The sequence below is a fragment of the Amaranthus tricolor genome, chromosome 3 (assembly GCF_026212465.1).
Source record: "Amaranthus tricolor cultivar Red isolate AtriRed21 chromosome 3, ASM2621246v1, whole genome shotgun sequence".
In the NCBI taxonomy this organism is placed as follows: domain Eukaryota; kingdom Viridiplantae; phylum Streptophyta; class Magnoliopsida; order Caryophyllales; family Amaranthaceae; genus Amaranthus; species Amaranthus tricolor.
In genome coordinates this window covers 5,670,684-5,683,876 of record NC_080049.1, presented here as the reverse complement: position 1 = coordinate 5,683,876, position 13,193 = coordinate 5,670,684, and the positions used below count along the sequence as shown (strand labels likewise).

Sequence of the window (13,193 nt, the reverse complement as noted above, 5' to 3'; positions counted from 1 at the left end):
ATGTTTTTTGGGATTCAAATCTAAGTGGATCAGTTTTACGTATATCACTTAGCTACATTGTCAATTGCAATGCAAAGACTATCAAAAATAATAATTTTTCCGTTTTAATGATTTTGTTTCATTTAATTTAGATACGTTCAACAAATTAATTATTGAAGCATCAATATACGTAATTGTGTAACTAAATTGTCTAAATATTTCAAACAAAAAGTGTATAACAAATTGATCCAGGCACAGGAGTAGCTAATGCTCTCTACGTTTAAAAATTGTCTTCTCACTTATAATATTTAAAGCTAACTTAAGAATGCAAAATTGTAGATGATTATAAACTATAAACTAAATCAATCTAAATCCAATAATCCAATAAACTTAAACTATAATTTTGTGTTTCTATGATACTAAGAACCAAACATTCTTATCAAAATAAAATAGAAGTTTACTCAATTGAGTTAAATTGTTATTTCAGTAAATCTTTAATGTCAGTATTTGACAAATTAGCTAGTTAAAATAACTTGCTGGTTTAAATTAATTATTTTTAAACAAGTTGCTTCTAATAACGTATTCGAAAACAGCTATTCAACGAGTTGATATAATTAACTAGTCAAATTATATACTCTAATCAGCTTTAAACTATCACTTTCAAACACTCTCGAAAATTAATGACAATAATTAGTATGACAACAAAAACAATTTCTAGCGCTCTTATTAAAAACTAAGTATTTATTTAAAAATTCAGCTTCAACATCACTTTTGTTGCTACAATTTTCAATTTTTCATTTACTATGTACTAAATAAAAACTAACCCAGAGATCACATGATGTATATAGCAAAGCAATCATACCAAGCATTGGATCATATTATAATTTTCTGATGAGTAAATGTTTTGTAAAATGGTATATCTTGTGGAAAGTATGAATTTAATTAGCTTAAAAATTTAATCTTTGATATAAATAAAAAAAATAAAAAAAAATAATTAAAAAAAAAAAAGTTTCCTTAACATAAGCTTCACACTATAGCCGGTAAAACTTCACTGCATGATCGCTTTCATATTTTCCTTTATCTTTGGGACGTTATATGGGTAAAATTATACAGATTCACATTGCATTTGTCCCAAACAGGTCGGATATGGATATAAGTTTGATGGGTAGTGGGTGATATGAATATAAAAAGTTAACTCGACCACTCGTCATATATCCATCCGCACAACCTCATATCCATCCGCACAACCTCATATCCACCTGCTTTACCTCGTAGTTGTCCGTTCGATATATCTATAATGTACTACTTTTAATCAATTTTGTATATTGTACTAAAAACTAAATATAAAAACTTAAGGTTATTAAGTTTTTATTATAATTTATTATTTAAATAAAATAAGATGTACAATTAAATTTGTAAAGATTTATGGAGTATATAACACGGACTTGGAGAAAATATGAGGCAGTTATAAGATGGGTATACCCACTTGACTACACTGGGTTGGAATGGGTTATATGTGGGGTAGTACGTGTACGCCTTTGATTTTGGAGGGTCTTACTAGGAGAAGACATATCATCAGACTTTGAGATATGTCTAATTAGTTGTATAGAGAGTTGTCCAGTACTTCTGTGGGCCAATTATCGGGTATCATGCATCAACAATTTGTATTTTTTTCTAATTTAAATGAGACTACATGTCAGAGACTTAGGTAATATTTTAGATATTTAATTCCATTGTTTTTCCTAATTATAAATGAGATTGTTTTCGTTGATTAGTTTATACTATTTGACTGGACTCCTTACTTGATTGATTGAGGGACATTATAGAGTAAACACCCACACATCACATATATTGGGTGTATTACTTGCTTCGACATGATCAAGTTGTATTTGTCAGAGAGGACAGTCAGAAAGCTTGGATTGGTCTAACGTATTCCTCTTGCTTCACTCCGGCATATTGATGCCCATACACCAACACAGGGTTCCCATTCAGTCTGGTTTTGGGCTATCAGTTTTATCAGTAAGACTCGAGATAGGCATCCATTAGAGACCATTTCTAAGTACTTGGACTTGTTCAAATTGTCGTCCAACCCGTTTCTTATTCCAAGAGAAGGCCTAAGTTTCTCATTTGCTGAGATGGATAGCAAAACTGATTACTCAAACTTTTAAAATTATTTTAATATTATTATTTATGTACTCGAATTGAATTTTTATTTCACTGCATACTTTTTATTTATTGATGTTATTGTTTTTTCTTGAAAATGATATTTTTATTAATAAGTTTCTTATTATAAATTAAAATAATTATATATTACAATAGGAAATAATTACAAATTACACATTATAAATTACAATAATTGCAAATATGGACTAGTTAAATTGACTAGATCATCAATTGTGTTATTTTGTCGTGATGACTTATAACTAATGAGTCTATTCCATGAATTTATTCTACTACCGTAATAGTCTTTAAAATGTGTAGCAGAAATATCACATACTCTTCTCCAAATTAAATAAACATGTGATAGTAATAGATGAATCATCATTCATTAGCAGCTGTATAAAATGATTACCATTAACTATATATATATATATATATATATGTAAAAATTTAATAGCACCATGTGTCATCTTAGACTACTTTTAGCTGATAAATACAAATTCTTGTACTGCTCCCTATTACAACAAATTATTGTTTAAAATATAATTTTTATGAAAATTAAATAACAAATTGTAGTTGTTATAGACAAATAAATAATAGATGTTTTCTCCTTCAATGTATCTTAGGATTTTTTAAAAGGGTCATCCAAACATATGTCACATCGTATATTTTTATATTTACTTGTAACAAATGTAGGGTAATCCATGAGTACTCTGAAGAACACAATTGCATTTGTCAAACACAATCTCTAATATCTAACTTATGTTTATGCTCAACGATAAGTAACGATAAAGCATGAATGGACACTACATAATACAATGGTCGCATTTACTGAAACTGCGTCTGTGGAATGGTACATATAGATTCTTCCGATGGTTGTCTTATCTTGAATTGTTGATTTGTCATTTGTGCGTACACTGTCTTAAACAGGGTATCAAAAGAAATATTATCGCTACCAATGTAGTATTTAAAGGACGAATGTCATTTATACGTGCACGCACAAACTTCTCTTCTATGCTTAAATCCAAGTTTTATGTAAATTGTACGTAGATATTTTTATTTCTTTAAGACCAAGTATAAACAATAACTCTAAAATGATGTTCAAGTTCATCAACCATGTAGCAATTAACCAAAGAATTTAATTTGTACGCCTAAATCACTCCGCTTGTAGATTTTGTACCACATAAATTGTTATTAATGTTGTCCATATCATTTTCTTTGTGCCATAAACATGTCAAACATCTACATTTATAAATGTAATACACTACTCAGCTTATATTAAATAAAGTAAGAAATATTTGATAGAAAATGAAAACTACATGCAAATACATCACCAACAGCTGAACATAACCTCTCATCTCGATCATTCACTATTACATTAGGAGTTTAAGCACCCCTAAGTAAATCTCTAAACCTTGCCAACAACAAAGTATACGAAACTGTTGCGTTATTGTCTCTCATCAGGATGAAGATTACTAAAAAGTTGTGATTTACTAGGGTCATACTAACAATCTCACTTAGTGACCACCTCTTGTTATATATCGTATATATGTAGTATTGATCAAAGATAACATAAAGCCATGTACTAAGAAACTAAATGGATGTAGGATCTGCAATCAATACGTCACCATCAATATTTGTCCTAACCAATTAATGTGCTATGTAGCTAAATATAAAGAGTGTTGTATAGACCAATTTTCCATCTCTTCACATCTAGTTGCTTATCTGCGGTAATATATTTGATTCATACTAGCATAAACCTCAAGATTCTCCTTGATTGAATTGTTTGTGCTGTATAGGATATTCATCAACTGATTTGAATTGCCTATTCATAATAAATCTAGTAGAATAATATACATCATCATTGCCAAATTTTTCAAAGTTTTCCTGCATATATAATAAAAAATTAAATAATCATTACAATTTGTTAAAAAATATTTATAATAAAAAAATCAATTCATAATGCAAAAAATGTGCTACTTGGCTTGGCCAAATTGTGCAAAACATGCAACTGGACCTAGAATAAGTTGCACATTTTGCGGCTTATAATTTTTTTTTTAATAAAAAGTACAATATTCAACTACAAACTGAAATCATTGCTAACCTCGACATTTTCAAGATTAAATTCATTGTCTATATCATTTCAATTTTGAATTTTAAATTTTAATTAAGGCCTTTTTTAGAGATAAGTTAGAGAGATAGAAAAATAAAGAGTTAAAAACACTTAAGAAAATTTAATATATAAAAATGTGGCCAATTTAAAGTATGATTTGAATCATTTAATTAAATAATAATAAAGAAAATTATTAGAAACTATTTGTTAAATGATATTTTTTCTCAAAATCTATTTAGAATAACTTTTCTCAAAAATCACTTCGAAAAACTTGTTTCGTTGTCAAACACAACAAAATAACAAAGTACATTCAAATAAACATTAATTTAACATGTGCTCATCATGTGATTTTTAATCTTCATTTTTTAATTTCCCAAAAAAAATTCCTATAATTATCATCCTTATACTCATCCTCACGAAGAGGTCTTAATAAATAAGAGTAATTTGTAAAGTTAATAAATCACCTTTTTATAGTAGAATTTAATAAAATGAAAAACTTGTGATTTTAATTTATCTATTTAAATTTTATTTATTTTACTTTATTATTTTGATCAATTTATAAATCACCGTAATTAATTAGAAATTTCTAGAACCTTATCATTAATTGATAAACTCCTTAAAAACCTAACACATGTTAGCCCATTACTACCAATCCACGGTTTAATCCTAACTTTTAATTTGTGGTTCCCTCCCTAATATGAATATGGATGATAACTTGGCCAGATCTCACGAGATTGAATTAAAAAAGAATGTCCTCATCATTCTCACATGCAACTATGCAAGCTAAGACATCGGTGCATGATTGATGATACCCTTCCTATTAAAAATACCTACGCCAACAATCTTGTCATCTTTTTTTAATTTCTTTATTTTTGGTGGTTGTACTTTCTTCATTTTAAAATATTTGTAATATTTAACTTTTTACACACTCTAATATATTAAGTTCATTCTTAATATATTCAATGTTGTATAATAAAAACCATAAAAAGTGAATATTAATAAATAATATTACTTACATTAAGACGAATCCATTAAAATTTTTTTTGACTATATTTTAACTTATAGATTAAAAACTAAATACAAATTTACAGGATAAATGAGTAGTGTAAAATTTTAATTTAGACCTATTTTGGAACGGATGAAGTTTAAAGCAAACCCAATGACTCTCCTCTATATATATATCGGTCAACTCGACAATCATTCAAATAATAACTTTAACTAGACAGATCTGAACCTGAATTCTCCCTTATTTATTCTAAGCGACTATGACTAGAGCTGTTCAAAAGTGACCCGACTCGAAAACCCGAACCGAAACCGAAAGTAAACCGATCCGAAAATGTGTTCCTTTTTTAGGTTTATCGAATCGACAATACCCGAACCGGTTGACAACCGAAAATGGAAAAGCTGACCCCAAGCTGTAACCGATTTTTGTAACCGACACATAACCATTAACCGAGATTACCCGAACCTAATAATGACCGACCCGAGTCATATCCGACCCGAATCATGCTCGAAACCGAATTCTATCCGGCTAAAATTGACTTAACCCGAACGAATTTTAGATCGAACTGCTGTAAACCTGAACTAATTTTTAACATAGAAGTATGATAGACTCATATTCAATCATCTTTTTCGTTAATCTAGATATTTTAATAAATTAAATTTTATAAATACATGGTTTCATATGTTTAGAGTTAATAATCAATGGTCAATGTTTATTTAACTAATTTTAATCGAATTAGATGAAAATTGATAGAACATTATAATTTTAATTTCCGGTCAAACAAGTAAAAGTAACAAAGTAATAATAATTATTAATTGATTTGCATTTTAACTATTTTGCTTTAAGGGAAGAGAATCTTGTTTTCAATTAAAAAATGACTGATATTGATTCGATCAATAGTAATTAATAATACGTAGCCAAATTCTGTTAAAAAAAAACCTGAACCCGATCTGTACCCGACAAAATCGAACCAATTAGTAACCGATGACAACCTGAGACCGATTGACACTCGACATGAACTTTAACCGACACCGAACCGATGCTAACCCGATAGCTTGAATAACCGATCTCCAACCGAACCGTGACTAACCGACTCGACCCAAGTGTGACCCGTTATAACACAAAACCGAAAATAACCGATCCGAAATACAACCGAATCGAATGACACTCGTCCGAAACCGATCCGATCACCCGAATGAACACCTCTATCTATGACATCATTGAGTGACTAAGAATTTCTTGGACATGCAAGTCAGTGGAATATTAAATAAATACAATAAATAATAAAAAAATATTTAATGCATCAAGGAAAGTAACAGGAAGGCAACCATGAATAGGTTAGTTTGGACTTTGTGTGAGCTACATATAATTTCTAGGAAAACAATTAATCAACCAATACTCTTATTTCAATCAAATCAAACCCAGAAATGATTTCATCAAAATTTCAAAAAATCTTCCATCAACGTTCTACCTACCCAATACCCTTATTCGGAAAACAAAATATAGTACAAATACTATTCATTGTACTTGGAATTGCCGGGCTAATCTTCGGGCTAGCTGCTTTTTCGGGTTCTTTTTTAAACAATAACAATAAAATCATTGAATCGACAAAGGTAGCAGTGGTATGTGATCAAGTAAATAATAGTGTTGCAACTGATGTTGTTATTTCGGATGATTCTTTGAAAGTAAAGGAGGAAATAAAGAAGAGGTATAAAGTAAAGGGATTTGTTGGTATATTTACGGGTTTTGGATCCGTTGGTCGACGTCGTGCTTTGCGCCAAACATGGTTGCCTTCTACTCGTGATGGGCTTCAACGGTAACACTTTATTTCTCTTTGATTTTCATAAATTCATCATTAACGAATCACAAAATATAAATGGAATCGTATTGCCATCGTTTGACTTTTAATTATATGAAATTGATCATTCTTTCGTAACTGTTCTCAACAGATATTTACTATATAATATTAAAAAAAATTATATTTTTAAAAAATTTTTTATGACGAGATTAATATTATGGATGGTTTATTTTTTAGTAATTTTTAAAAAATTTAGACATAATGGATTCTAAAAATTGAAGCATGATTACAGACTGGAAGAAGGTACTGATCTGAGAATCAGGTTCATCATAGGCAGAACAGATGATGAAGAGAAAATGTCAGAGCTTAAAAACGAAATTGCTGAATATGATGATTTTGTTGAGTTGGATTTAGTTGAAGAATACAGAAAACTCCCTTACAAAACGTTAGCTTTCTTGAAAGCTGTTTATACACTCTATGATTCTGAATACTATGTCAAAGCAGATGATGATATTTATCTCAGACCAGGTCATTTTCTTTACCAACTTTAAAGCCCTCTTTGTTTTATATTTTTTTTTAAAAATTTTTACAAAGTAAAAAAGATATTTATAACTCAATTTTTTTCTTCTTCGCTATGAATAATTTAATTTTTAGATTATTTTTAAATAATTTTATATTTGTCTTTAAATAGTCCAACATTTGTTTTTGTTTGCTAGCAGTATATCATACTAGTAATATGATATATTGTAGACAAACATATTATAAAGATTAGATTATTAGAAAATAATCTAAAGATAAGATTTTTCTCAATAGATTGGTAAAAGGTTGAAATATTAATGTCAATTTTTCTTATAAATAAATTAAAGCAAAAGCATTATAAATTAATATGTGGTCGAACACCTTGCATATGCTGAGGACTACCTCTGGTCTTATTTATATAAAGGAGCGGACCTAAATGACCTCCGAGCTTTTATTTACCTTTCATTTGTGCTCACTATCTACGTCAAGCTTAAAAGTTTTATACTTTGTTTTTGTCGTAATGAACAGATCGTCTTTCGCTCCTCCTAGATAAAGAACGGTCGAATCCTAGAACTTATATGGGGTGCATGAAACATGGAATAGTCTTCAAAACTCCCAAAGTTAAATGGTTAGTGATTTATCTTGGTCATTTGGTTAAGATTGTTTAACATTGTTTGAGTTTTTTACACACAATCTAAGTGCATGCAACGGCAACCATGTTTACCAAGAGAGTCGTCTAGAATATTTATAGAAGCCACGCATAAATAAACATCTTGTGTTCATAGTCTATTCTTCTTTATAAATGTGTAGAAAACACAACTTTCTTTGGATATTAGATATGAGGATGTTTGACAACACATATTCTAGTGAAATACGGTCTCTTTGAAAACCATCTCTAACTAGGTCGGCCCATTATATATTTTTTAAAATATTATAAGTAAGCACTAAGAATGATGTTAGTAGGATATTGAAAGTATGCATTAAGGATATCGCAAGTAAGCATTAAGGATAATATAAGTAGACATTAAGAATACGGTAAATAGATAATTAATCTTTAATGGGCTGGGCTTGAGATATGTCTCTCAAAGAGACGGTCTCTCAAGAGACTAGTTAGTTTGACAAATGCCTTTTTGTGGATTTTTTGGTTGACGTTTTGCTTTATGATTGGCTTTTGGCTTTGTGGTCAGTCAAACAGCAAATAAATTTATTTAGTAAATGACTTTTAAGTCAATTGCAAAAGCTAACTTAAAAAGCCAAAACCAAAAAGCTACTCTTTATAACTCTTTTCACTAGCTTTTGGCTTTTACCTTTTTTTTCTGATAAACAACCAATGATTAATAAATAATTTTTAATGAAAACAACTGACTTATTAGCTAACACTTTTAGTTGGTTAAACCGGCCAACAATTCTAACTAACAACCATTTGCCAAACAGCTAATTTTTACCAAAATGTTTGTGAGTTATAATCCTAGGTGTGCCTCTATTTGAGTATATTGAGTTTTGATGATTTCCTTTCAAGAGACTGTTATGTATGTGCTTAATAAACATGTCAATTCAGTTAAATTTGATTCAAATGTCATTATTAAGCTGGATTAAGTTATATACTCAGATTTGGTTAATGGGGTTCATATTGAACAAAGCTAGTTATATGCCCATTGGCTATAAGCCCTTCTTTCTAACATCTCTGATATTAGGGTTATGTGCTATCTTGTTTGGTGTTTTGTAATGTGAGTTACTCATGTGATATTTATGGTAACATAAGATGAGTTTAAACTTTGCAGGTATGAACCTTTGGCTCATCTGTTTGGCCCACAGTACTTCCTCCATGCCTATGGTCCAATTTATGTCCTATCTGCCAAAGTTGTCCAAACATTGGCTTCCATAAGTGATGATGAGTAAGTTGTTTACTTTTATTTCTTCTCATTTCAAATGTGACACTTATCTCTTCATGCCCAAACTTAAATCCTCCCTCTATGTTGATCTTTTAATTAAGGGTTTGCTTAGCAAATGACTTTTTGTTGAGTTGACTTTTGGTTTCCAAACGGTTGAAAATTTGGTCACATCCAAAATAAATAACTACTGTGGCAAGACTTTTCATTGATTTTTGGCGTTTTAAACTCTGTTTTCTCTTATAAACAACCATCAGCTAGCAATATTAGTCAAAACTTCTAACTCGTTATAGTAGCCAACAACCATTTCCAAACATACCTTAAAAATTTAAGTTTGATTATATACATGGACAATTGATCAATCATTTCTAAGTAGGAAAAATCATTTTACAACGAGTTTAATTTTGAAACTTTAGTTTTTTATTACTTCTTCTGTTTCTTTGAATTTATCAAATTTGAAATTCGAAATCATTAATGGTTGATTGAAGGGTCTCTATATGTGTAAACAATGCAGTTTTAGAATGTTTGGAAACGAAGATGTGATGATTGGAGCATGGATGGTGGCTATGAACGTAAATCATGAGGATGTTGCTGATTTATGTTCAAACAATTGTACATCAACTTCTATTGCTGTTTGGGATAAACCTAAATGTTCTGGTCTTTGTGATCCTGAAACAAGTTTATTGGAACTACATAACAAGGAAGAGTGCACAGACAACAATACCACCAACGAATAAATACTACTTCACATTTGTATTCAATTCATTTACTTGAGGGACTTTTTGCATTACTCCTCCGTCCCACTCATTTTACTATATTTAGATTAAAAAGCTGTCGTATTGAAAGTCATAATGTAACAATCTGAGTGGGATATAGAAGATTATTTATTTATTTTTTTTTATGAATTTTAGTATACTTATAGGCTATTGGCCGGAAATCATTTTATAAGTCAAATTATATTTATCGTTATTCTTGTTAAGGACTGGACGCAATTGAGTTGCACTAGGTCTATTGCTAGTGTTTAGGATTTGTCTTATTAACAGAATTTGTTGGTTGAGAGACTTATTTTTGGTGTCTGATCCATCTTGTAAGAAGACCATCTTAATGACTAAACAAGGACTAAACACAATTAATTTGCAGTAAGTTTGTTGTTAGCGTTTAAGGTTTGTCTCAAGAGAGATTATTGGTAAAAGAACTTAATTTTGCTATATAGCCCTTCTGGTAATAAGACCATTTTAATTATTCATGAAGGATTGATTGCTGAAATGGGGCCATGACCACAGTGTTGATTATATTTTGTTAATGTCACCTGCTTCTTAAATGTTCTTAGGTTATGGAAGTTAGGTCTCTGGTAATAAACATGTTCCCTAGACTCTTAATTCAACCAACTCTATAACTACACTGTCGCATCACGTCAGCCGCATTATAAAGGTTTTCATAAATAATCGTGTTATGGACCGTATCAAGAGATATCTCATGAATTCGTCTGATATTTAGACGTTACGATGATTGAATCACTCCCGCATTTTTAATGGTTTTATAACTCCACAAGCACATGTTGAACATATGTTGCAAACAATCCAAGGAAGTGGCCTTCATATACATTCTGAAACTATTTTTTAATGGGGAAATTTTTGGTTTTGCTCTCAATTTTGTTGTCATAATGTTCTGTAAATATCTCCCCTCTCTTTGATAATTAATAATGAAAATTAATTGCTAAAAAAGCCTCAAACTTATCAACAAATTTAAGAAAAAAGTCAGTTAGAACTTTAAAGTTTGATGATCATACTCAATACCTAAAACCAACTTTAAATTTTAAGGTGGTAAACTAAATCAGAAAATTTAAAATAAATCAGCAGTTTCTCTAAAAAAATTCTCAAAATAAGCTTGCATCAAAACTTGAATAAGTAGCTTTCAATTTGAATTTAAGGTCTATATTAATTCGCTATTACTATTAGCGAATAAGAAAAATTAAACTTAAAAAGCCAAAAAGTCAACTAAGTCTTGTTTACCGTTAGCAACGACAAAAAAGGGAACCTAAGTCAAAGTAAATCAATACTCTAATTATTGTTAGTAACAATGAACAAGCGCTTCAGTTATTTTGATCATCTCACCCTTGTTCATTGTTTATAACAACGGTCGGTTGACCATTTTTTTTTTTTACTTTTTTCCTTGTCTATTCTAACTAGCCGTTGTGATGCCCAAAGTATTTGTTATTGTGTTTCTTTGTTATTAATAATAATGAACAAGAGTATAAAAACAAATCGGAATTTCTAGTTTCATTCCATTAAAACTCTCAATTTGTCTTTCAACGTTATCTCTCAATTGCTAATATGGTTGGTTGTGAAGTGAAATTAAGGTGTAATTCTATAAACTTTTTACGAATTAATTATTTTTAATAATTAAATTTTTTGGGTTGCCTTAATTAATTAATTAGTTTTATTATATTCTTTTTGTTTAGATGTAAATATAAGTATATCCTTCTAGTCTTGTACATTTACATGAGAACTTGACTCTTGCCTCTTGCCTCACAAACTAAGCAAAAAGAGATAATATCCTTAATTCCTTATCTTTCCCTACAACTATTCTTTTTTCTTTGCATCAACTAACAATGGCTTCTTCCACTCTTCAATTTCTCTCTCAAACAACCACTCTTCACTTGAATCTCTCGCACCCAAATAAAACCATCCACACATTTTCTTACCCATCACCATTTCCTCTAACACACCTAAAACACAACCTTACTTCAATCATACCCAAATGCACAACAAATTCCTCATCTCTATCAACACCCGAACCGGCAGATAACTTCCCTACACCAAGCCGAGAATTTGAAGCTACAAACCCGGCTGAACAATTTCCCATCGAGAAAAGAAGAAGATCCGAAATCATCCGTGACAGGAAGATCCAGACTCGAATTGTAAAACCGGATCCTCCAAATTTTGAGATTGGGTGGAAGAGGACTAATCCCATTAACTTAGAGAAGCCTACAGGGTATGTGATCATGGATTTCTTAGATAAGCTAGATGGGTTAATGGGTAGAGAATTTGGGTCAACAGAATTACTTGCAAAAACAGGGGAAATAGTGGCTGAAAGAGTAAGAGAAGAAGCAGAAATATTGAGAGATGAAGGTAAAGTTGAAGATAGAATGGTAAATGAACTTTTTAGAGTGTTGAAGTTAATGGAAATGGATTTGGCAATGGTTAAAGCTGCTGTTAAGGAAGAAACTCTTAATCAAAGGATTGAACAAGCTAAGGCTAGGTGTAGACAAGCTATTTTGGTTGCCAAGTCCTTCTGATGATCATTTCAGGTCTGCTTAGTATAATTTTGGTAGGAATATTTATAGACAAGTTTAATAGTCATGTTTATTTTATTTAAAACAATCTCATTTTGTTCACACAATTTATTCCAATCCGTTATTATTTGAAATGTGTTATTAAGTGTTAATGAAAAATTGTGAGCAAAAAATCTTTTTATGATTAAACTTTTATTATCATGACATTATACATATTATGAAAATTTACATCATAAATCATTCTCATTCCTACTATTTGATAAGGATTAGATGGGAATATCGAGCTTTTAAATTTTGGGTCATTGAGTTTTAAAATTTTTCCTGGTTTTAGTTTCTATCAAATACATTGTTTAAAAATTTTACTCTCCATGTCTTTGTATTTGATTTATCTGTTCATTTATATTTAAAAATTTCAGGGTAAAATAGACAATAATAAA

General features: G+C 30.0%; 2 protein-coding genes across 2 annotated transcripts; both read left to right on the top strand.

The window, feature by feature from the left end:
* Positions 1-6,573: 6,573 nt before the first annotated feature.
* LOC130807245 (probable beta-1,3-galactosyltransferase 14) lies at positions 6,574-10,783 on the top strand. Its single transcript, XM_057672399.1, has 5 exons — positions 6,574-7,071; positions 7,346-7,581; positions 8,101-8,200; positions 9,354-9,467; positions 9,976-10,783. Exons 1-5 carry the CDS (start codon positions 6,683-6,685, stop codon positions 10,196-10,198), a joined length of 1,062 nt encoding a protein of 353 aa, XP_057528382.1. The 5' UTR covers positions 6,574-6,682; the 3' UTR covers positions 10,199-10,783.
* A 1,182-nt stretch (positions 10,784-11,965) lies between these two features.
* LOC130807244 (protein CHLORORESPIRATORY REDUCTION 41, chloroplastic) lies at positions 11,966-12,890 on the top strand. Its single transcript, XM_057672398.1, has one exon. The coding sequence runs from the start codon at positions 12,073-12,075 to the stop codon at positions 12,757-12,759; it is 687 nt and encodes a 228-aa protein (XP_057528381.1). The 5' UTR covers positions 11,966-12,072; the 3' UTR covers positions 12,760-12,890.
* The last annotated feature ends 303 nt before the right edge of the window (positions 12,891-13,193 follow it).